The sequence below is a fragment of the Lissotriton helveticus genome, chromosome 7 (genome assembly GCF_964261635.1).
Source record: "Lissotriton helveticus chromosome 7, aLisHel1.1, whole genome shotgun sequence".
NCBI lineage: Eukaryota > Metazoa > Chordata > Amphibia > Caudata > Salamandridae > Lissotriton > Lissotriton helveticus.
In genome coordinates, this window is record NC_136068.1 from 821,677,897 (window position 1) to 821,703,836 (window position 25,940).

Here is a 25,940-nt window from a genome sequence, read left to right on the forward strand (position 1 = left end):
TAACTGAAGCATATGTCGGGCCGGGAGGGAGTCGGTGCGGGAGGGGGTCGGGGCGGGAGCGGGTGTACTGCCCCCAGCCCCTTTCTGCCCCATGCAACGCTGGGGCGGGCTGCTAGTATATATATATATATATATATATATATATTAATATATAATATATCTAAAACATTTTTTATAGATATATATTACATAGTGAGGGTACCCACTATGTAGTTATAGTTAGGATTCTGAGAAATAGGAATTCCTTGGACTGTTGATTAGTAATAACATTGCCACCATTTGACAAATCCCTATGACATTTTGTGGTGATTGGTTAAGGGGGTACAAAGAATAAGGGGGTAGTTTTTCCACCAGTACATTTTCTATAGACTTTTTAAACAGACGTAGTGGCAAAATGGCTGAACGAATTTTGATTACATTTGGCAGGAATATAGATTATAGTGTGGAAAGGGTACTTTTTGTTAGTAGATGTACAATGATTTAGTAGTTTTTAAGTAATAAGGGACAAAAACTTAGTGATATAATGGGCCACGGTATAACGCTGTACTTTTGCGGTATACCTAGTACCTGGAGATGACGATACTCAATATGGTTGGTTCATGAAAGCCCTTACAAAATAAAAAGGCATCCTTATTTTTTACTCCACACTTTGGCTTTGTTTTGTGTTTATTGTGAAATAGCGGGTACTACTCTTGGTTTAATGTTGACGAAGAAGTGAGGTAGTTTAGCAAGACAGCGGTCCTCTTGCAAAGTATCTAGAAAGTACAGCGGTACCTAATGAATTAAACAAAATAGATATGACAAAAGAAACTCAATGACACGCCACTCCACTCCAGTCCAGTCTACCACACACTACTCCACTGTATGCCACTCCAGTCTACTCTACGCCACTCCACTCTATGACACAACACTCTATGCCACTATACTCAACAATACTCTACTCTATGTCACTCTTCAACACTTTACTTCACTCAATGTCACTCCAAAACACTGTACTCCACTCTGCAACATGCTGAACAAACGTCAGTTTATGCATTACACACCATTTTACTCCACTCTGCAACACACTACTCCACTCAAGTCCACAGTAAACCACTACTCCACTCTACACCCCTCCACTCCACTGTATGACAGGCCACTCCACTCTATGGCACACCACCCCACTCAACGCCACTCTATGCCACTCCAGCCTACTCTATGCCACTCCACTCTAAGCCATAACACTCTTCGAAACAACACTATGCCACTCCACACTATGCCACTCTACTCCACTCTGCAACACTCTATGCCCGGCCTTTCCACTCTTTTCCATGCCACTCTAAAACACATTACCCTATGGCACTTCTACGACCCTTTACTCAATGTCACTTAACTCGGTGGCACTCCACTTGACGACACTCTGTTTCACTCCACTCCGCTGTACAACACGCCACTACACTCTATGACACACCACTCAACTCTACAATATGCCACTCCACTCTACGACATTCCACTATAAAAAATGCCACGCCACTCTAGGCCATCATATTCTGCTCAATGCCACTCCTTTATATGCCCCTCCCCTATAAGACACTCTATTGCCCTCCACTCTATGACAAGCCACTCCACTCTACTCTATGGCACGCCACTCTATGCCATTCCCATCTACTGTACAGCCAGGCAAGCCACTATACACCACAACTCTCTTCTTCACTCCACACCCCTTCACTCTACGACACTCTACTCCACTCTCTGTCACTCGACAAGGTACTCCACTCTACGACACTCAATGCAACTCCCTCTAAGCCACTCCACGCCACTTTACTCTACTCTACGACACACTACTTCACTCTACTCCAATATGCTTCTCTACGCCACTCTACTCTACAACACTTTATGCCATTCCTCTCTACACACTCCTCTGTACAGTACTGTACTCCACTCTATGGCACTCCACTCTACGACACTGTGTGACACTCCACTCTACAACTCTCCTCTCTACGAAACTCCACAACACTGCCCTCTACACTCCACTTGATGACACTCTGCTCAACTCTATGCCACTCCACTCTACTCAATGACACATTACTCAGAAGAACTCCACTATACGACACTCTATGGCACTCCACTCTATGCCACTCCACTCCACGCCACTCCACTCCACTGTATGACATATTGCTCTATGACATGCCACTCAACTCTACGACACACCACTTAACTGGCACTCAACTGTACGACATGTCACTCCACTCTAAGCCACTCCAGGCTACTCCGCTCTATGACATGCCGCACCACTCCACTCTACATCACTCCAGACTATGACACATGGCTCCATTCTATGACATACCACTTTACTCTATGCCCTGCACTTTAACATATGCTACGAGATGCCACTCTGTAAAACGCTACTCCAGTCTACTCTATGCACGCCAGTCCACTCAATGACACTCCAGTCTACTCTACTCTATGACACAACACTCCACTATATGCCACGACACTCATGACACTTCACGCAACAGCATTCTGCAACACAACATTCTATGCCTCTCCACTCTATTCCACTGTACTATACTCCAGTGAACGGCACTGTGCTCCACTCTACATCCCTCAAGTCTAACACACTCCACTCTACACACTCTATGCAACTCTATGACACTCTACACAACTCCCTCTATGATACTCCATGCCACTTTACTCTTTGACACACTACTCCACTGTACTCAACTACTCCATTCAATGCCACTCTACACCACTCCACTCTACTCTACAACATTCTAGGCCACTTCACCCTACCACACTCTACTCCACTCCACTCTACGATACTCTACTCTACAACATGCCACTCTATGGCCCGCCACTCTACACCACTACAATCTACAACGCTCTCTTTTACTCTACTCCACGACAGTCCACGCAACAACACTACACTAGTTACTGTGGTGTGGCTATATAGTTGACAAGACTCTTTACAGAGGTGCACAAGCTATAATATTTTAGGGTGGAACATAAGTAATAACTTTAAGTTATAACTGTAACTTTAGAATTTCTAAGCTTTGTGTAATTTAAGTTAGTTTGGTACAGAAATAATAAATTAACTTTTCCTAACTATAACTAAGCTTTAATTCAGTATAGATATAGATAGAGCATCTTAACAATTGAGATACTATTATATAATCACTATATTTTCTAGTTTTGGTAATCTCTTTTCTTTCTTACCGATGAGATGACATTTCATTTTCAGCCGAGCTGTCTGAAACAGCCTCAAAATCTTCAATTGTTTCAACATCATCGTTTTTATATCCAGGGTGGATCTTCAGATTTTCTGGTTGTGTTGTTCGTTGCAATGCATTGACTACTTTATGACCTCCTGCATATATGACGTTTTCAGTTTCATTTTGTAAACACATTTTTTTCATATCACCTTCTAAACCAGGTCCTGATTGCAGACCTTCCAATATTTCAATGTCATCGGATTCTAGCAGATGAAAAACATAAATGGTAAGTCACAAACATAGCACGAAAAACAAATTTTCAGCTAGAAAGGAATATCAATGGTTGACAAATGTAGGAGAACAAGAATTATGGGAAAAATATTACAGTCCGGCAAAGCTTAACGTGGGTCAAAGATTCATGGCAGCTACAGGCAAGTGGACATTTAACAAGGTGATGCATAACTCCACCTATTTTTCCAGTTTATAATAGACCCTTCTTTGATGGAATGGAGCATGAGTGGCAGCTGTCTAACAAATCAACTAACAACCCTTTTATTGAAAACAGGATAGTTTGTTTATTAGTAATGGCAATTTTGATGTATTGAGAACTGTGGCAGTTCAAAATTGATGCCATTTGCACATCAACAGTTGCTGTATTTTTGTCTAGACACCTAAAACGCATCAGAGCACTGTATAGACCATACTGCAAGATATGTTTGACTAGCACTATTATATATCCTGGTTGGTAAGTAAGATTGTGCTTAATGCACACACCTTTTACCATAATATCATGTAGGTAGATTGTGTAGGTCGCAGTATGCTACAAGAATATGGGTGCATATTGCTGTGATAATCAACTATTGTGTTGATGTTTGTGTTAATATGTTTTTGCACTGTAATATTTTTTTGTACTTTTGTTGAGTTGTACTGTGGTCGTTGTGCTGTGTTGTGCTTCAACAGTATTGTTTCCTGTTCAGGTTGTGCTGTTATTTTGCTCAGAATTATGTTGTGTTCTGTAATTACTTTAGAGATGCCAGATAATTCTGCTACATTTGCAGCTAAAAGCAGCACATTCCAGTGTTAAACAAAAATGTTGCACTGACTAGCCCTCATAAAATACCACCACATCATTAAAGCAGATTTGTGTAGATGGCAATATCACTATGTAAAGCTTCCAATGCAAGCATGATTATGGAAGAAGGTAAACAAAAGGATGTTACAGTGCAGATAAATACAACAAGGGGCCTTTTCTGTACTTCACAACACAGCAGTTAACATCACAGGTAAGTATTTTGACTTATTTATTATGATGAACAAGCTGAATTAAAGGTGTGGTTGGGTAAGAGTTCGGTTAGCAAGGGGTTTTTAGTGTTCTGGGATGGGTAAGGTTATGGGGGAGTAAGGTTATACGGACAGTTACAGTTAAGGGATGGGTAAGGGTTAGTAATGAGTTTTTTGGATTTGGAGTTGGTAAAGGTATAGAAGCAGTAGGGGGTTCTAGGGTTTATGAGTGGCTAAGGGTACCGGGTCTTGTGGATTATAAGAATTTCTTAGGGTTCAGGGTTAGGTTCAGATTGGCAAGGGCTTCCTGGGATAATGTAAGGATAAATCTATGAGGTGTTAGGTTTTCTTTATGGTTTAATGAGGGGTAAGGTTAGTCGTATAAATATATATATATGTACTGATATATATATATATATATATACACACATAGGGCTTGTGGGTATATGGTATATCTCCTACAAAAGATTATATACATATACTTATACATACATATATGTATATATACACACACATATATATATACATACATATATATACATATATATATACATATATGTACATATACATACATATATCGATCCATCACCCCCTCCAACGGCGAGAGTGAAGAGGCCAACAACGGAGTACAGGTGGAAACAGCATTTATTCCATTCAAGCAGGTAGGAGACTCCCTTGTCACCTGCTTAAAAGCGAATGCATTTCGGCTTAGGTTTAGCCTTCTTCAGGGCCGCGGGTGTAACTGCTTCAGGTGGAGGCACATTTCTCTGATACAAATACCACGCCCCACCTTTTTAGTCCTGCATTGCTCCACCCCTTCTGGCCCAAATGCCAATCGCAATTGTCCCTGGTAGATCGCATCGTGCACCGCGACTACTAGTCCCAGAATACATACAAATATATACATATATATACATATACATACATACATCCAGCAGAGTTCAAGTATACCTCTGCCCTTGAATTGCGGCAGGCTGCCGGCGAGGTTGCGAACCTCCAAACAAATAAACACCAATCCTTCTCACAGTGGGTAAAAGATTGTGCCGAGCCCAAAATCCGTTTTCAACGTGGTTTATTCAATTCAGTTCATATGGCAAACAATGTATAAATATGTATATAAATAAATATATATATATATATATATATATATACATATATATATATGAAACAACAAAAAGCCCTAACGCTTCGAAAGAGCACACAACGTTGTCTCTTGCCTTTCAGCCGATTGTGCCTCGCTGTAGCTTGCTTCCCGACACCTTTCATGCATTTCACCTTTTCCGACGCGTTTCGAGGCTGGACACCCTGTAATCATGGAGGGCTTCACAGAGGGACATGACAAAACAGTGCTTCATTTATACTTGTTTAATTGAATGAGGCCGCACTGAGTGGGCGCGGCACATTCCGGACATTTATTAGCATTCTGGTAGTTGAAGTCCTGTGAAACGCTGCATAACATTATTGCATTTAGTAGACTCAGTCCCCCTGCGTGCATTAGGCCATAAATAAGTTCCTTGAGTAGGAGACGGGGTCCGGATTAACAAGCATTTATCGCCCAGGAGGCAGTGTGCTTCATGGAAAGGAGAGGTCTTTTCCGAGGCCGTTTCCCTTCGACTGACAGTCCTTGTGGAAACTGGTGATTCTTTCCATGGCCAGGGCAGCCGTGCAGGTATGTGAAACAACAAAAAGCCCCAACACTTCGAAAGAGCACACAACGATGTCTCTTGCCTTCCAGCAGATTGTGCCTCGCTGTAGCTTGCTTCCTGACACCTTTCATGCATTTCACCTTTTCCGACACGTTTCGAGGCTGGAACGCCGGGGCATCGTGGAGGGCTTCACAGAGGACATGACAAAACAGTGCTTCATTTATACTTGATTAATTGAATGAGGCCGCCTGAGTGGGCGCGGCACATTCGAACATGTATTAGCATTCTGGTAGTTGAAGTCCTGTGAAACGCTGCATAACATTATTGCTTTTAGTAGACTCAGTCCCCCTGTGTGCATTAGACCATAATTAAGTTCCTTGAGTAGGAGACGGGGTCCGGATTAACAAGCATTTATCGCCCAGGAGGCAGCGTGCTTCATGGAAAGGAGAGGTTCTTTTACGAGGCCGTTTCCCTTCGACTGACAGTCCTTATGGAAACTGGTGCTTCTTTTCCAAGGCCAGGGCTGTAGCTTGCTTCTTGACACCTTTCATGCATTTCACCTTTTCTGACGTGTTTCGAAGCTGGAACGCCCCGGTATCATGGAGGGCTTCACAGAGGGACATGACAAATGCTTGTTATATATGTATATCAAAAACAATACCCTACTCACACTAAGGACGGGTCCGGCACTGCTCGGGTGTATTTTAAATAGGGTTGATTCTGCCGCAGTATCAATCATCATGCATAGTTAAAATATCTGTGAAACGCTGTGGCAGACGTGTTTCAGCCGTGAGGCTTTGTTCAGTGCCAGTTTCAATCGATCTGTCATTTCGCCTGAATGTTCGTTTTTGAAGCTGGGATGACCACTCCCATTGGAACAAGAGGTTGGGGGGGAGGTACAGTGAGTGGAAGCCCAAAACACTGCAGAGCCGGCGTTAGGGAGGTGGCTCCTTTCCCAACCACGCGTCAAGAAAACCGCTGGCAATTGAACCGCGCCGGAGAAGGACTGGTGGTTGAGATCAAACTGCCACCCCGGCATTATTATTCCTTTCAGCGTGATATATTTTGAAATGAACATAAAATTAATTGGAACTTAATCATCAAACATTTCACCTAATTCTACTACACTGAAATAAAGTTGTATTAGTGAAAAGAAAGGTGACACAGTAACTTATAAATAAGAATTGAAAGAGACAAATAAATAACACACCAAGGCAACATTAGAAATCAAAGTGAAATCCTCATGTTCAAATATGGCAGAAAGGAGCAGAAGCAGAACACAAAGAGCAAGCGAATTGTTGAATGATGATATGGTACCATCAACCAGCACAAATAAAAAGGAGATCCATGGAGAAGGAAAACGGAGGACAATAAATTGTGTCATTAGAGAATTACAACAAAATCGTCTAATATAAGTAAACAAATGGTGGGAAAAGACCAACCATGAGAAATATATTGAATTCAAAAGAGTGCCAAGAGGTCTAGGAATTTTGATAATGACAACTTTGAACGACTTGGATATAGGCCTGATAAAACAATGGCAAACTGATAAAAATGAGTGCTCCTTTAAATAATGAAAACTTTGATCATGCATGCGGAAAGGAAATTAGAGAAAATAACCACAAAAATCAAGGAACTAGAGGAAGAACTAGATAAGTTCACCGTATATGAGGAAAGTAAAAAGCTCATGGAAGCAATGAAGAAAAAGATAAAGAAACACGAAACAGAAGTGGAAAAAAGGAAATCAAATACATTTAACAGGGACAGAATAGACTAAGTAAGCGGACCGATTTACACATTCGCAAGAAAATACAACATGTACAAAAATAGAGCAGTGATGGATAAATGTGCTGGCTATGAAACAACAGGAACGGTGGACAGCTCAGATATAAGCTCAGTGGATAAAGAACCTAACACCTCCAATCTGGATTTTTTCAGGGAGATACGATTAATCCAGATGATCACGTGACAAAGAGGGAGAGGAAGAGAAACCATGTGGGGGAGAGGACAAAGCAAACCACAACCAGAAGAAGCAGTAAACGAAGCCAAAACCAAAAAAGGAAGTGGAAAGAAAAAGCAAAATTAAAAAAAAACTAATCAAGAAGGACTTAGTGATCAACATCTCTACCAAAACTTTAAGTCCTGATCAGTGGAGAAGTGTGGCTCAATGGTTAGAGCGGCAGACCCTGATGCAGAGGTCTGGCCCGGGACCAGGGTTCAATTCCCGCCTCGGCGGTTCTTGGACTCAATTTCCCCGGACCTGATAATTCTCGCCTCAGTGCCTAGTCTAATCATGGGTCCCACTCTGTGACTCTGGGCAATAGCTTGCTTAATCTCCACAACGGCCCCAGCAGCGCTTGGATGCCTGGTTTCACCTTGGGGGTGCCCAGGAGTGGACATTTCACAGGAAAGCCAGGATGGGTTCCACAGCGGTATGAATACAGCGCTACGAGACCTCTGGGTAGAAGTGCGCTATATAAAATACAAACACACACACATTAAATTGTTGAATAAAGGACTCTTTTTTGCCCCAGTGTTCGATCTGGGGGTCTCTAGTTGGCAATGATTTTCACCTTTGTCCAAATAGGGACCCTTACTTCTAAGTCAGGATAAGGGGATTACACTCCTTAATAACCCCTGCTCACCCCCTTGGTAGCTTGGCACGCGCAGACAGGCTTATCTCAGAGGCAGTGTGTTAAGCATTTGTGAATATACACACTAATACAGTGATAACACTACAGATGGACACAACACAGGTTTTATAAAAATAAGTATTCTTTATAAAGACTTAAACACAAGACCACAAATGACAAAAATCCACAATACTACACTTACGATTACTTAAAAGATGATTAAAGTCTCTTAGTTCAAGTTGTTGGTAAATGCGACAAAGTTCTCAACAAAGTACCTGGATGTGTAAAGCAAAGTGAACAAAAGGCTCGTAAAAGGGGAGCTGCCTCAGTTCCGGGACCCGGGGGAATGGCTGCGTCCTGCCTCAATACTTGCGCAGAGTAGTGGACTCGTCGTGAGCCTTACCGGTGCAGAGGTGATGCGTAGATTCTCGGTCTGCGGGCCCGTTGTGGTGCGCAAGCTGGCGCCTTGATGCGATGATCCGGTTGCGATGCAAGAAGATGGCGCCCTTGATGCGGCAATACGATGACGATACGATGATTCCCTGGCAGCCTTGCGGTGGCTCTGTACTTTGGAGCTCCGACAGGCCCTGCGACACACTTCTCCGGTGATGCGATGGCGACACTCTCGATAGCGTTACGCTTCTCCGGTGATGCGAAAGCAGACAGCTTCAATGAACACACGATTCCAGGGAGATGCGGCGAAGGCTCGCTTCTCCGGCGTTGCGATGATTTCAGCTGCGGCGGCGACACGCTTCTTCTCGATGCGTAGCGCTTCCAGCTCCCAGCGGCACGCAGTGTCTGGAGTCAGAATTCCCAGCAAGTAAATTCAGGAGGGAGCTGGAGGTGAAGTCCCTGAGACTTCAGCAGGAGGCAAGCACAGTTCAAGCCCTTGGAGAATATTCTGTATATGAAAGTCCTTACAAAGTTCCTTTTCCTTTCCCTTGGCAATGAAGCAACCACTGCAGGCCAACCCAGCAAACAACACACTGGCAGAGGGGCAGTCCAAACTCCTGAAGCTTCCTTGGTTCTTCTCATTGGCAGAAAGGTTTCTTGTTCCAGAAGTGATCTAATTTCTTGGGATCAGGGTCCCAATATTTATACCCCAAAATCCTTTGTTCTCTGAAGGCAGAGAGGCCTCTGCCTAGTCCAAACCAGTTCCTGAGCACTTTGTTTACTTGACTCTCTTCTTCCTTTCACTGTGCGGGGCAGAGACATCAGCCGCCCCACAGGAGGTGGATCCAGCACAGGGGAGGGAAGATACAGCTCTGGAGCACTCTGTTGACATGATTCCTCCTCTCCATTCACATTGCAGGGCAGAGACATCAGACAAACCACAGGGGGTGGAGCCAGCATTGTAGAGGGAAGGCCCAGGCCTATTCATGTCCCAGGTGCAACTCTTCCCTCCCATCTAGGTGCAGATCTCTCTATTCACCCCCGGGCTGCCCAGTCGGTCTCCTGGAATCACCCAGCCCTGTCACTCACAAACCCAGACAAGGAATACACAACCCAGCAGAGGCAGGCTCAAATGGTTAGGCAAGCAAATACCTGCTTTCTAAAAGTGGTATTTGTAAACACAGAATATTAAAATAACCTTTACTAAAAGATGTATTTTATTATTCTGAGTTCAGGCATACTAAACTTGAATTTCTACCATGTTCCCTGAGTCCGTTAGGATTATAAGAATGTAATAATCCAACTGCCCATTCTGGCCAATGAGAACAGGTAGCCTTCAATAGTGAAAAACAAAACTGTCTGTAATTCACTATTAGAACATACTACACACATCAGAGCATGCCCTACCTTATACTTGCAATGCACCCTGCCCTTAAGCCTACCATAGGAGTCTCTAATAAGAAGCAAAGGGAAGGTTGAGGGACTGGCAAGTGGGTGCACTTGGCCAAGTCGACATGGCAGTGCTAGACTGCACATAGGCCTTGCAATGGCAGGCCTGAGGCACACTTCACAAGCTACTTCTGTGGGTGGCCCAACCAGTGCTGCAAGCCCACCAGCAGCATTTGATTTACAAGCCCTTGGCACACATGGTGCACTGTACTAGGGGCTGACAGATAAATCAAATAACCCAATCATGGAATTTAATTAGTATATCAATTTAACATAGGGAGCACTTGCACTGTGGCGCTGATTAGCAGTGGCACAGTGCCCAAAGCATAAATCCAGCAAAAACATATCAAAACAGAGGAGGCAATCCATCAAAAATGGAAGGGAGACTCACGCCAATGATGTCAGGTCTACCACCCAGCAATGACATCAACCTTCCCAACTTTTGCATTGATCTATATACATTTTGTTGCAAATTGGAACTCAAAACACACTTTGAGAGCAAATCACAGAACCCAGCAAAAGTAACTGTGACAAGCACGAATATATCACCAATAAGTCAAAAAGATTTACCAATTCTAAGAACCTTGAGATCTTTAGGAGAAGAACAAGCACTCAGATCCACAGAATTGGTACAACCTGTGGAAACAGACAAACAATTCTGTCAGAACTTGAGCATTCCGACATTGGAAAGGAGGAGTCCGTGGTTTAAAAGCGCAATCAACCTTTTGCCTACAACTACTACCCGGCAATAAAAGTGACTTATTTCGTCAGATCATGATAGAGGATAGCAATCAACTAATACAAAATAACACCCAGATAAAGAAAAGTAAGAAAACAAAAATCATGGAACCTTACACAAGGAGAATATAGAGCTTTAAAGGAAGATCCTCATATTATCATCAAAGCCTCAGACAAAGGCAGTAATGTTGTTATTCAAGATCTTAACAACTATATAGAAGAAGCCAATAAACAATTGAGAAATGAAGATCACTATGAAAAACTCAAAGACAACCCATGGAAGCTTGGACTCAAGAATATCATCTTGAATGACAGGAATGGACAGATCAAGGTTTGATTGATTTTGTACTTGAAGGTTGATCATCTTAGCATCCCAACTATATACTTTCTACCAAATGTTCATAAATCACTAACAAATCCACCAGGAAGACCTATAGTGAGTTCCATTGGCTCTCTTTTAGAACAAAACATCTGGATTACCTAGACCTCGGTCCAGGCCAGCACTCTTCCCATCAGCTCCGAGTACAGCAACTCTTACTGAGCCCTCCTGCTGCCTCCAGGGTTTGCACCGGCAGCCCCTGCTCTCTGCTGCTCTGGTATTTTTGCTCATGTGCCCATGCGACCTCCATAGCGTTTTCCGTGTTTCTAGACTATTGTATTAGGCATTTCAGTCTTTTGCTGTGTTTATTTTTAACCTTAGCATTTAGTTTTTGCCTCTGTTCCCGCTGCTGCTGCCCCGTGGCCCCTCCCACCGCCTCAGCCCCCGCTCCTGCCTCCACACCTACAGTCCCGCCCCCTCCCCTACTTAATGGCAGGGCATCCAATGGCCGCTTCGTGAGCCCTCCTACTGCCTCCAGGGTTCACGCCGGCAGCCCCTGCCCCTGCTGCTCCGGTATTTTTGCTTGTGTGCCCAAGTGACCTCCCTAGCAGTTTTCCGTGTTTCTAGACTACTATATTCGGGCTTTAATTTTTGTGTTGTGTTTATTTTTATCCTTAGCATTTTGCCTCTGTTCCCGCCTCTGCTGCCCCACAGCCCCTCCCCCCTGCCTCAGCCCTTGCCTCCCTACCTACAGTCCCGTCCCCTCCTCTACTTAATCGCGCCGAAGGCAAGCCCGTCTGCGCCTGTCCGCATCCCGACCGCATCCAGACCGCGGCTAGCGCCAGGAACCCTGGTTCTCCTAGGCTCCACCGCTACAACTCCTCCATGCACTCAATCCCAGAAAACACGCAAACTGCGAAAGATCCTCGCCGAACACCACCCATGGACAATTCTCATGCAGATCCTGCTGCGGATCCTTCACCATCGACAAACCCTCACAACCGCAGAGGGCCCGCCTGATGCACGCACAGACAAATCACTGACATGCTTCCTCCTCAACGTGCGCTCCCTGCACCGATGGGCCGTAGAGATCTGGTACCTGATCGACAAACTCTCGCCTGACGTCGCCTTCTTCACAGAAACATGAACCAACACCACCCTGACCTTGCCACTGCCATCCCTGACGGCTACAAGTTCCAGAGAAGGGACCACCCCCACCGCCCAGGAGGAGGACTCACCATCGCACACAAGACCCCACTCCAAATCTCCACACACTCCATGAGTGACCCCCATTCGAACACAGAACACCTCCACTTCCAGATCCAGACCAACCCCAGGACCATGCTATGAGGCACCCTCATCTACAGACAGCCGGGACCTCGCACCCAGTCCACAAACGCCATTGCCCTGGTCGCCGCTCCCCACGCCATCACCTTCACGGACTACATCCTACTCGGGGACCTGAACTTCCACTCTGATAACTGCAATGACCCCAACTACAACGATTCGAACGGAGGAGGTTGCTTACTTGGTGAAAGAACGAGATGAGACGCCGATAAATAACATATCAGTGATATAACTTCGAGTCTGAATACAGCGACACTGTTGACTCCCTGATGAAGGGTGGTATGGATACGCCCGAAATGCATTGAAATGTAACTCTGTCGCTGATGTAAACATGACTAATGATTCACAACGATCATAATGTTTACCAAACCAAAACGTGAAATAAAAGAAGAACAGTAACAATAATAAAAACACATACATGATCAAGGAACAATTTGTGTGGAATCCTCTTTTCACATTGAGGAGAACCAGGTGTGCCCAAAGGGATGTCTCTAATGTCCCATTAGAGACACAACATTCGGATTCATCATCAGGCGCCCAGGGACGTTGGCCGCCACCTACGGAGCACCCATAACAGATGAAATTTTAACAAATCATAACAGTTGGAGCTGTGCACTTATCCCCCCCTTTTTGAAATGACCCCAACTCCACCACGCTTCTCGACAACCTTGCCAACCTCGGATTGAAGCAGCTGGTCAACATGCCCACTCACAGAGCTGGACACACCCTCGACCCAATCTTCATGGGAGGGACGAACAGCCGCTTCAGCCACACCACCCAGCCCCTCTGGACGGACCACCACTGCGTCCATTTCACCTTCAACACCACCACCGCACACGCGCCCACCAAGGAACTGGAGCAAGGTCACAGAAGAACATTTCAACCCCACCCTCCTCCGAGAACCCTCCAGCGCCACGACCGACTCCAACTCCACAGCAAAGGAATTTCACAGCTGGATCTCCAGCTGCGCCAACAAACTTGCACCTCTCCGCCACCCGACAAACAACGCCCCCCGAAAGCTGCCTGGTTCACCTCCAAACTCCAAGAAGCCAGACGCTCCTGCAGACGCCTTGAGAAAACCTGGTGAAACCAGAAAACCACCAAAGCGAGGAACAACCACAGGAGCACCCTGAAGGAGTACCACCAGCGCATAAGAGACACCAAATGGACCTTCATAAGAGACAAAGTTCAGACTAACACGACCAACGCCAAGGACCTGTTCAACATCATACAGCAGTTCACAAACCCTCCCAATGAAACCACGGATGTCACACCTTTCTCAGAACTCTGCGACAAGCTCAGCTCCTACTTCCATCTGAAGATCAAGGTCCTCTAGGACAACTTCAGTGAACAGACTCCAGACACCACCCACCGCCCCAACGCCTCGGGGAAGCCTACCATCATGACCTGGAATCCCGCCACCATCTAACACATCACCGCGACCATGAAGAAAACCCACTCAAGAGCCCCAACAGACTCCTGCTCACCGCACATATTCCACAGGGCCACCACCGCCATCGCACCCGAACTAGGACGGACCATCTACGCCTCCTTCAAGTCCAGCATCTTTCCTGATGACTGGAAACGGGTGGAGGTTAAACCCCTCCTCAAGTAACCAATGGCCGACCTACGACGCGGGGATATAAGGAGCCGCCCCCAACTGGATCCAATCCTTTCTCTCCAACCAGGGCCGTTTCTAGGTGTTTTGCCGCCCTAGGCGAGAATTGAAAAATGCTGCCCTCTGCCTTTTACTACCATCACACTCTCCCCCTGTCATACAGGCTAAAAGAATTAGATATAAAAAGCATTAGATATAAAAGACTGTGTATTTGGAGCTAGTAGCATGAAGACGGGATAGCTGCATGTTGTACACTCCTCACTGACAGCAAAAGTATTCACAACTCCCTATCATTACCATTAACAACGAAGAACAACAGGGAGTTTAACCTGAATGCAGTATTTTCTCACCACTAATTAGGAGGGTCACTCCACGCTGGGGGTCGACGAAATTGTGATTTTTGTTTTCAAAATCGACTTCTCTTTTACAAATATTTCATAAAATGACACACATTTCCTAAAATGCTCTTGGCCAGTATCTCAAATAAAATGTACACACAAGAAAAAAAGTCACAAAAGATACCAGCAGGAGACTGGTTTGAGAACAAATGCATCTCAACCACAGTTCTAACGTTCTTGCGCGGACTTTTCTCCTTGAACTAGTGCCCCCTGGTTGAAAAGTAAGCAACATTTTACAATAGCAAAATAACAAAACTTAATTGATAAAATTCATGCAATGCCGATATTCTCATTATTAGCGATTTTGCAGCTGTAATGAAACTTTCACTCAGGCCTAATTATATCCTAGAATGGCAAATTGTCTCAAACAATAGCAGGACAGTTTTTTTGTCTCAAATTACTGATAACCCTTAATCTCCCCATTATGCTTCTATAACCTTAATTCTTTCACATACACACTTCCAGATAGGACGTATCATGCACGAAGGCCTGGAAGGACATGGAAAAACCAGCGTTGGCCTTTGACTGCCTGTCCCTCTCCTTGATCTGTTCTCTCCTCCATCCTCTCTATTCTTTCTCCCTCATCCCCTTAAGCAATTCTCTCCTCACCCCTCCCCTCGTCTCTCCTCACACAGCCCCCTGTATCTTTCCCTGTCTCTGTACCCCAGCCCCCCTCCCTCCCAATGCCCTCGTGCTTCTGCAGATTCCCCTTCCGGTGGTGTCCTTGGTGCTGCCAGGTCTCCTCACTTCGCCTGTAAATTCTTAACCCCTTTGCTGCGTGGCGTTTTCCACCCTGTGCGGGGGGGAGGGGGACCGAGCGCGGCGCCGCTCTGCTTGAAACGAGCTCGGCTCATCATGAGGCACAGTGCAGCTGCACTCATGATGAGCAGAGATCGTCACAACCACACCCGTTTTTCGAACGTTCAGCACAGCGGGGTAATTATCCCCGCGTGCGAACGTTCCAACTGCTGTGACGAGCTCAGCTCATCATGAGTGCAGCTCAACTGTGCCTCATGACGAGCTGAACTCGTCATGAGCATGGAAGAGGTTAAAGCTCAAATGGTTAAGTGCAGCTCACAGGCCTGTCATGTCATCTTTCCTCTCTCATCCTCTCCTCACCCCCACCCTGCGCTCAAACCTCCTCTCTCACTCAGCTGCCATCTGCACCTTGCCACTCCCCCCCACCACCCACCTCAATGTGCATCTGCTCTCGTTCTTATGTCCTCTTGTACCTCCGTGACTCTGCCAGGCTCTCCGTGTCGGTCCGCACCACGAAATGTTTCAGCTTTTTTTCCCTGTCTACACGAGGCCATGTGCCTCAATGTTTTACTCTCCTCTGCGCTGTCATGAGTAGATAGGCATCGTGAAACCATATGTGTATATTTATCGGGGAGGGGGTCCCTGCAGTCTTTTGTACACAGTTTTGAGAACTCTAACACCCGCCACTGAAAGGTGGAGAAGAGGGGCGGAGCGAAGCCTGTCCAGAGACGGTGGCACCGGATCACGCACTCGCTTTTTACTCTCAGGAGAGCTATTAGTTGCCAGCTGTGCGTCGCCCCACTTGTCACCCCCTGGCCCACCCCCACCTTGGTGCATACCTCCGTACCTGACTGTTTCTCTGCCTCTCTGTCTGTACTGTGACCCGTGATGACGCACGCAGCACAGCCATGCTGGCACCGCACAGATCGCAGCGCACACGGCCCCCATTCCTGGCGCCAAACGTGACATTGTAGAAGGCCTACACAATTTCTCCCCCTTTTGCTGCCCTAGCCATTCTGCCACCCTAGGCGGCCTCCTAGTCCTGCCTAATGGTTGAAACGGCCCTGTCTTCAACAGAACCCAGAGGATCAGACTCCCTCCTTTCCTCTTCGAAAACACTGATATCTACTGTGGAATACCCCAAGGATCCTCGCTCAGCCCCACGCTCTCTAACATCTACATGGCCCCCCTCGCCGCCATCGTCAGACAGCATGGGCTCAGCATCGTGTCCTACGCCGACGACACCTAGCTCATCCTCCCACTCATTAAGAGTCACGAAGACAACAGACTCTGCTTCCAAGAAGGGATAAAGAACATGGCAACCTGGATGAAAAACAGCTGTTTGAAGCTCAACTCAGAGAAGACCCAGGTCCTCATCCTCGGACCCTGCACCTCCACCTGGAACAACACCTGGTGCCCTCCGCCCTTGGGAATCCAACCCCCCTACAAACCACGCACGAAACCTCTGCATCATCCTCAACTCCTCCCTCTCCATGAACCGCCAGATCAACGCCGTTGCTTCCACTAGCTTCAACTGCCTGTGCATCCTCCGCAAGACTGTAGAAGGACGTCACTCACGCGCTCATAACCTGCAGACTGGACAACCGCAACGCCCTATATGCCGCAATCAACAGAACTCGCCTACACAGGCTCCAGATCATCCAATGTCGCTGGTGTTGAGAGTGCTTTATACAGGAGCTGCTTTCCACTTAAAATTGAGAGCTACCCAGAGTTCTCTGCTTCTTTTTTGCATAATTTATTTGTCACTCTATGCCTGAAAGGGTATTTTTCGACTTCTACTGGATGCTCCCTTGTGTCTGGACAAAGCTATACCTCTATTTGGTATTTTACTAATTCAAAGCTGTAATACTGTACCGGAAGTGGTAAATGGCATTTATCATTTTACAGCTCGGCAAGGACAGCACTGTGCTAGTCCTATGTTTAAAGACTTTGCTGTAGAAATGTCAAAAGAAGTTGTCCTTTTCTATCTTGGCGTGAATAGCACTATAGCACTGTGCTAATCCAATGCTTAAAGACTGATAGAAAAGCAGACATTTGAGGTGAGCAGATCTAGAGTGTCGCTGGTGTTGAGAGTGGTCTATACAGGAGCTGCTTTCCACCTAAACTTGAGAACTACCCAGAGTTCTCTGCTTCTTTTTTGCATAATTTATTCATCACTCTATGCCTGAAAGGGTATGTATATATATATATATATATATATATATATATATATATATATATATATATATATATTACCTACTGGCGGTCGCCAGTAGGTAGTTATAGTTAGGATCGATTTCCATAGGTAAATCGCAACATTCTATTTGGAATAACTTTAGCGCCGGTTGAGGAATCAGCCTGAATTTTTCAGCAACTTTGCCTCGCGGCGCTCCGCTCCTTCCCTGAAAGTTTGGGGGGGATTCGTCAAGCGGGGGCCGAGATAAAAGGGGGGTCCCAAAACGTGTTTTCCCCATGTTAATTTCCATAGGGCGGTCTGTCGCACTTTTAGCTCGAACGGCTGAATGGATTTTCACCAAACTTGGCAAAATTGTAGGGACTGGTAGCCTGATGTGCCTTTGCTATGTCTCAAAATATGTGCTCCAGAGGATTTTGAGTAATTTAGGTATAAAAAAATGTATATATCTATAGCAGCGCCCCGGTACGCGCACCGGGGAGCGCTCCGGGCGCGCCACGCGACTTGCGCACGGCAAGCTGATTGGCTCTCGGGTGTCTGTAAACATTCGAAACAGTCCGCAGCGGCCGCCATCTTGTGTCTCGGTAGGATTGAGACACAAGAGGTGGCAAAAATCAAAGGGGGAAATGAGCAAAAGGGGGCAGGGTACATCCCCCCTGACCCACTAGGTTTGATGTGGGGGCCATAAAAGGTTGGTTTTTTTTCGATTTTCGCGAGGGGAGCGCCCGGTACGCGCACCGGGAAGCAAACCCATGAGGAAAATGATTCAAGAGTGCTAAAAATTTTAGTAATTTTTTTAAAATGGGAGGTAGTTCTGAAAAGAACTTTTTTTTAATGTTTTTGTTGTTTTATATTTTTTTATTATTTTTCTGAACTTTTTTTATTTTTATTTTTTGAACACTTTTATAATTTTTTGGGTGTTTTTTTGGGGGGAACAACAAAAAAAGGAATTACAAATGGCTCAACAGGAGCAAAAAAAAAAAAGATTTATTGCTTCTTCTTTTGGTTACATTGATGGTTTTCCACCGCATTGCTTATTAAGATCACGCTTAGTCCCCCTAAGCACAGTGTCTTGCCACAGAAGACACATACAATTTTGATACTGCCCAAATTTTTTTTGAACATTGGGCACCATTTGCCATCCTTCAGGTGCTGGATGTGATACTTCGGCAGAGGAGGTGCTGGGCTGTGGATTCTTCTGATTTTGCGCCATGGCACGAACCTCTGCTTGAGCAAGATTATTAGGATGCAACCTTTGCATGTGGCGCATCATACTATAATTGCCGAATGAATATTTCTTCTTGGAATTGCCCCTGGAAAGAATATCTCCGCAAATAAGGCACTTAACCTTAGGGGCATTCACTTTCTTCTGCCCAGGAGGGTGGGAGAAGAAGTCCCAAATAAAATGCACTTTTATGTGACTCTGTCTTGGCTCTTCAGGCAAAAATTGCCTGGGTTGTTCCTCCTCCTCCTGTTCTACCTCCTCATCCTCTTCTTGTTCATGGACAAGGAACTGGGATGGTGGTCCTTCCTTTCTAGGTGGTTGTGGTGGTGGAGGGGGTCCACCAGCTGCAGCTACTAATGATGCCATTGTCAGAATCAGATACAGGTCTTCCTCTCTCAAAGTAGAAAGTCAGAGTGAGGAAAAAGGTGGGGGCTTTCATCATTTGAAAAAAAAAAGTTTTGAATCAACGAAAAGTGTTATTTCCAAGTCACATGACCAGTTGCCCTTACGTTACGCTCTCCCGCGCGCTTACGTTACGCGCTCTATGTCGCGGCGTAGAGCGCTCCCGGGTGCGTTTACGAAGCGCGAAATAAGACGTATTGCGCGGCAACGCGATACGTCACAGTTACGCGGCGCGTCATGTGACGCATCACGCGGCTACACGATACGTCACGCTTACGCGACGCGTCACAATGTTGTTTTCGATCGCGGGAAATGCGCTAACGGACGCTCTCCGTTACGCGCACCTGGGCGCTGCACGAAGCGGCGCTTACCGGTGCACTGCCCGGTGCGCGCAACGGAAGCGCACCTGGGCAAAAAAAAAAAAGAATTAAACTTTTCAAAAATTGTATTACATACATAGAAAAAAAAGTAATCATTATAAAAAAGAATATATTTTACAGCTATAGATATTTGCTTTTTAAAAACCAATGAAATTCACTGAAAAAACCATAGGTTTCACACCAGTTATAGTTAGGAATTAGCATTTAAAAAACCTATTAAATTCACTGAAAAAACTATAGGTTTCACACCAGTTATAGTTAGTTGGAAACTTTACTCGCATAAAACCATTGAAATTCCCACGTTATAGTTAGTTGGACTCACTATAACTTGCGCGTGCAATGCACTGCTGATGATGTCACATATTACATCACTCATGACATTGTCAGTGACATCACTCATGACATCACTGATGACACCATCCAGTGAATGTGTGTCTTTCTGAAAAATAAATATTAATGAGTAATATTTAAATATTTAAATATATGTATTAGTGTTTCACTTTGTGTATAAGTGGCTGCATGGGTTGGTGAGTAGCTACATGTGTATGTATATGGGTTATTAGATTTTTTTAATATCAGTATGAGTGTCTATATGGTTTGGTGAGGGTATTACTTAGCACATAGATGCATGAATGACTGACTCTCTGTATGTGTTTTGAAGACAGCATATGTGCAGGACTGTATGGGTGGATGAGTGTGTATATGTGTGTGTTAGTGAGTGAATGACTGTCTCACTAGTGTCTTTATCAGTAACTACATATGTTTTAATCTAGTATATGTGAATATTGATGTATATAAGTGAGTATATGTGAGAGTGAGGGATTGTAAGAGTTCCTGTTTAAATAAGTATGTTTTTCTATAAGTGATTTTTTTACAGAGTAAATATGTGTATGTTTTCTTAGAAGTAAGGTGGTAGTGTGTGTATAGCTGTATATGCAAATAAATGGATGTTCAATAGTTTATTTGCATGTGTGAGTATGTGTGTGAGTAACTTTTGGATGACTGTCGACTGACCTTTTATGTCCCAGCTAAACTGTCAACCCTGGTCGGCCCCTGTCTTACCTTATCAAGGCATACCAGTGGGTCTAGAGCTGTACCCTTACGCTCACCCCTGGGTAAACAAAACGTACAATTACCAACCAACAGTAATTGCTGATAGACAAGGGCACAGTTTGCATCGAGCATATAATCATCCTAATTTACAGTATAATGACTATGGGTTCCCAACGGCCAATAGATATGATGCACTCTACAACCACGACCAACTGGACGAGGTTGATTGACTGCCATCTGACCCGCCCCGTGTTTCATGCCCTGATAGGCTAGATAACTTTGTAGAATGTAAGGCCAATTTATTAACAACCTCGATCACCCCTGAGGTCAGCTTAGCTAATATTCCTAATATGACGAGATCTAGTTATTTAGCTAGCCCCCCAGTAGTTCATAATCCTGCCCCTCCGTTATCTGAAGTATGTAGTCTCTCTATCTCTACAGCCCCTCAATACTCATCTACCCTCACATATCATAGGATGAACTCAGTAACAAATGTTAACTCACAATCGCATCATTCTACTAACGTAATCCCTGCATTAACTTCAGATCATAATGATTCCAACCTAATCAAAATACTGTCATGGAACATTGCAGGACTGGCCTCTAAAATTAATGACCCAATGTGGGTATCCTTTGTCAAGAAGTACACCATCCTATGTTTTCAGGAAACCTGGCTAGTAGAGAGTAATATCTTTATCGAGGGATTTCATAGCTTCTTTGTTCATGCATCACCATCGCCTAGTGGTAGGGCAAAGGGGGGTTTAGCAATATTTATTAGTCTGTCTCTTATATCAGAGATTAACTGTGTGCAGCTGGATAGCAGGAACATCCAGATTCTGGTCCTCAGAAAGGGGAAGAAAGGAATAACCTTGGTCAACTTCTACAATTCTGTTTCTATTCCGAGTGAATGTAACATCGACTCTCTTCTAAACCACCTAAGTGATTATCGGAAAAAATTGCCCCAGGATAAAATACTCCTTGGTGACTTCAACACGCACATTTGCGGAAACCCTTTTCAAACATCTCTGGGCTCCTTGGGCTGTGGACTTGAAATAGGTCCTCACTTTACTCACTGCCATCGCGGAACAAAACTGAATACCTTAATGGACACCATGAATCTGACTATGGCACTATCCTTGAAAGACGACTCTTTTACCTTCAAAAATCCTACCTATAAAGGATCTGAGTCAGGTTCTTTCATAGATGACATCCTTCTTTCAGCTGGTGTGGTCCAACAGGTTCTAAACTTTGACGTCCTTGAAAGTATTCACAGTGACCACAACCCTTTATATCTTGAGTTACAACGCGGCCCCTTTGTACTCCGAAAAAACATCAAGGATCCAGGGGTACTTAAGCCGGTCAACAATAACCGCCGCCTGAAATGGAATCTGATAAACAGTGACAAATTGTATGAGACTGTTGTTAAGCACTGTGAAACCGAACTCAAGCTTTGTGCCTCAAATTCCGCTCCCCCGGAATCCATCTTATCTGCCTTTGCAGTGGTGTCGAAAAGGATTGATCAATTGCTGACCGTACCTGTTAAGGGAACAACTGTCCAATACCCTCGATGGTTTGATCATGCCTGTTCCTTAGCTAATCGAAAACTAAAAGCTGCCCTCAAGAACAAGCCAAGAGACTCTGCACTCATCAAAACCCTCCGTGCGGAATATAAAAACGCCCTTGCATCTTGTAAAAAGTCTATAAAATCTAAAACTTGGGAGTCTCTGCTTGATCCTTCAACCTTGGGCAACAGCTCGAAGTTCTGGAGTATAATCAATAAACCACTCTTTGATGACCCGAATGTAGAGTGCCTTGGAACAGTCATACCCGAGAATGACTGGATTTCCCATTTCAGCTCCATTTTTAAGAGTGACGCTCCACAGACTTTGCAACCACTTCATCTTCCCGAAAGTACTCCACTACAATTTACCACCCAAGAAGTTGAATTAGGGATTTATGGTCTTTCTAGCAATAAAGCTCCGGGCCCAGACGGTCTCCCACCGGACTTATTCAAATATAACATCTTTTTTTGGGCCCCAATTCTCACAGCTGTCATTAACGCTGGGGCCGTAGTGGGTGCTCCTAAGTCCTGGGGAGCATCTACCATCATCCCTGTATATAAAAAGGGTGACAGAACAAAAGCGGCCTGTTATAGACCAATTTCTCTGATAAATTCAGTTGCAAAGGTAGTGGGGGGGATCCTTCTAAACCGGTTGAACGCGTGGGCCAAACATAACAATATAATGACCCCCGCCCAGTATGGATTCAGACCAGGACATGCTACAACTACTCAATGTCTGAATTTATATTTAATCAGTGGCAAATACACTCAAGCCAGAGAAGGAACATTATACATGGCCTTCATGGACCTTTCCTCGGCCTTTGATTGTGTCGATAGGAGTAAACTCTGGGAAGTATTGCAGAACATGGGTGTTGAAAATAATTTGATCAACTTTTTGGCTGACCTCCATAACGACACTCGTGCCAATGTCCGTTACACAAAAGATCTGAAAGTAACGAGAGACTTTAAAATCAACCGGGGGTTAGGCAGGGCTGTATTTTAGCACCTTTTCTTTTTAACTTATATATAAATGGACTCGAAGAACACCTTTTAAAAACTGACACGGATTATCCTCGTATTGGGAAAAAGGGCGTGCCGGTTCTGCTATACGCGGACGATGCCGTTCTTATATCCAGAACTGCACTCGGACTGCAAAAGCTACTGGATTCCTTTCTTCAATTTATGACCTCACGTGACCTGAATATCAACAACTCCAAATCTTTTGCTATGACGGTAGGCTCAGCTCCAAAAAAACGCTACCTCTTCTCAGTTAACGGGGAGAACATACCATCAACAAAAACCTTCTCTTACCTAGGAGTACTGTTTGATCACAAACTCACTTGTGGCCCTGCCTTAATTAAAAAGAAAGGTGAAATCCTAAGGACCAACATTGGAATAATGGATTTTGCACGTAAAATGGGTAACACTCCAGTGTCCGCCGTATTGAAGCTTTATCAAGCAAAAAGCGCTGCGGTTGCCTGTTACGGAAGTGAACTATGGGGCTTCTTACCAGCTGACGCCCTTGTAACTCTTGAAAATAACTTCCTGAAACAGGTCCTGAGTCTACCAAAAAGCACCGCTAATTTCTCCGTTCATGAGGAATTAGGCACATCGTACCTAGGAGATAAAATTGCTGTAAGTCCTCTGCTCTGTTGGTTGAACTGTTGGCTCAATGTCTCAATACCACTGACCCATAATATTCTCGCCGAAGCCCTTACTTGGGAAGGGCAATTCAAGATACCCTGGCTGAAATACATTAGAAATTGTTGTAAAGATCTGGGCAGGTTGGACCTTTACCTAACACCTCAGCATATTACCAAGAAAGATGTTAACTCTGTAAAGGATATCTTTCTATTAAACCGACATCTTGATAGGGAAGTAACTGAGTTGAAGAAGGCCAGCGTAAGGAGCCATATTTTAACTAAGACTTGTGTGCGCTCTGAACCATATCTATCCTGGAATATATCTAGATATGAGCGCTTCCTGCTGAGCAGATCCGCTTTGGTATTTATCATCTGTTGTTAGCTGTACCGAGTGGAGCCCATAGAGGTCAAGTGTTGCCACCTTGCGGCTGCGACAATAAGTCTCCGCAAGACTTGGCTCACTTTTTATTCCTGTGCACTTTTTATTCGAGACCACGAAGTATGTTTTTAAAACCTTTGCTTAAAAAGTTGAACCTTGTGCAAATTAAGCCAGCACTTTTATATCTCCAAATGTTGCAAGGCGATAGCACTTTCTTTACTTGTAAGTTTTTAAAAAAAGCCCTGAAGTTCAGACTAAGCATGGAAGGTTGAGCCCAAGATGACCTGTATTATACAAGCAACTATGTCCTAAATAAGTATACTCATATTGGACTACAGCATCTTTTAATCTTTTTGTGATTGCCCTTTTCTACATGTCTGTTGCAATTTTTATTAATGAATTGTTTGTAAACGTATGTGCTTTTATGACTGCACTTGTTGACAGTCGAATAAAGATAATTTTGATTTGATTTGACTGTCGTTGTGTAACAGGATATATAGGTGTATCACTATATATGATGAGTGAGTATATGTATGAGTGACTACATAGAACTGTTGATGAATGAGTGGATGTGTATATATATGGTGGAATTACTGAATTGGTTGATGTAACTGGTATGGGTTTCTACATTTTTTTGAAAATTTTAGTTTCTATTTTTAAATATGTGTTTCAAGGGTTACATTACAGTGAAAGGAGGTCTGTCACTCTGTCACAAGGATGGTGTCATCAGTGATGTCATGAGTGATGTCACTGACCATGTCATGAGTGATGTAATATGTGACATCATCAGCAGTGCATTGCACGCGCAAGTTATAGTGAGTCCAACTAACTATAACGTGGGAATTTCAATGGTTTTATGCGAGTAAAGTTTCCAACTAACTATAACTGGTGTGAAACCTATGGTTTTTTTCAGTGAATATATATATATATATATATATATATATTATTTTTTTTTTATTTTTTTTTTTTTTTTATTTGCTATTTTTAACTAACAAGTGATCTATGTAATACTACACTACAATATGGCCGCCACTTTCATTGTGATTTACCATCATCTATGTTGATGACATTGAAAGGCAGGGTGGGTTTAAAATGGCGATCGTATGTTTGCACAAACTGACACTGATGAAGCTTTTTAGCGAAACGCGTCTGTCGGGGGTGAGGGGGGTTTGAAATAAAATTGATTTGACATCTGGATACCCGAGTGCTTGCCGTTTTTCAACCGGATTGGTTGATCTGTGCTGCTATATATATATATATATATATATATATATATATATACATATATATATGTTTTTCTCTCATATTAGAGGAAGTTTATGTATATATAT

The 25,940-nt window shown here is 44.2% G+C and overlaps 1 protein-coding gene across 2 annotated transcripts in view; it reads right to left on the bottom strand.

The window, feature by feature from the left end:
- Positions 1–25,940, bottom strand: part of MYOT (myotilin) — a 673,370-nt gene that overhangs the window by 342,541 nt on the left and 304,889 nt on the right. For both annotated transcript variants that reach the window (XM_078653296.1, XM_078653297.1), the window contains exon 8: positions 3,196–3,454. In XM_078653296.1, the coding sequence (XP_078509422.1) occupies positions 3,196–3,454 (259 nt within the window). The remainder of the gene's footprint in view (positions 1–3,195; positions 3,455–25,940) is intronic.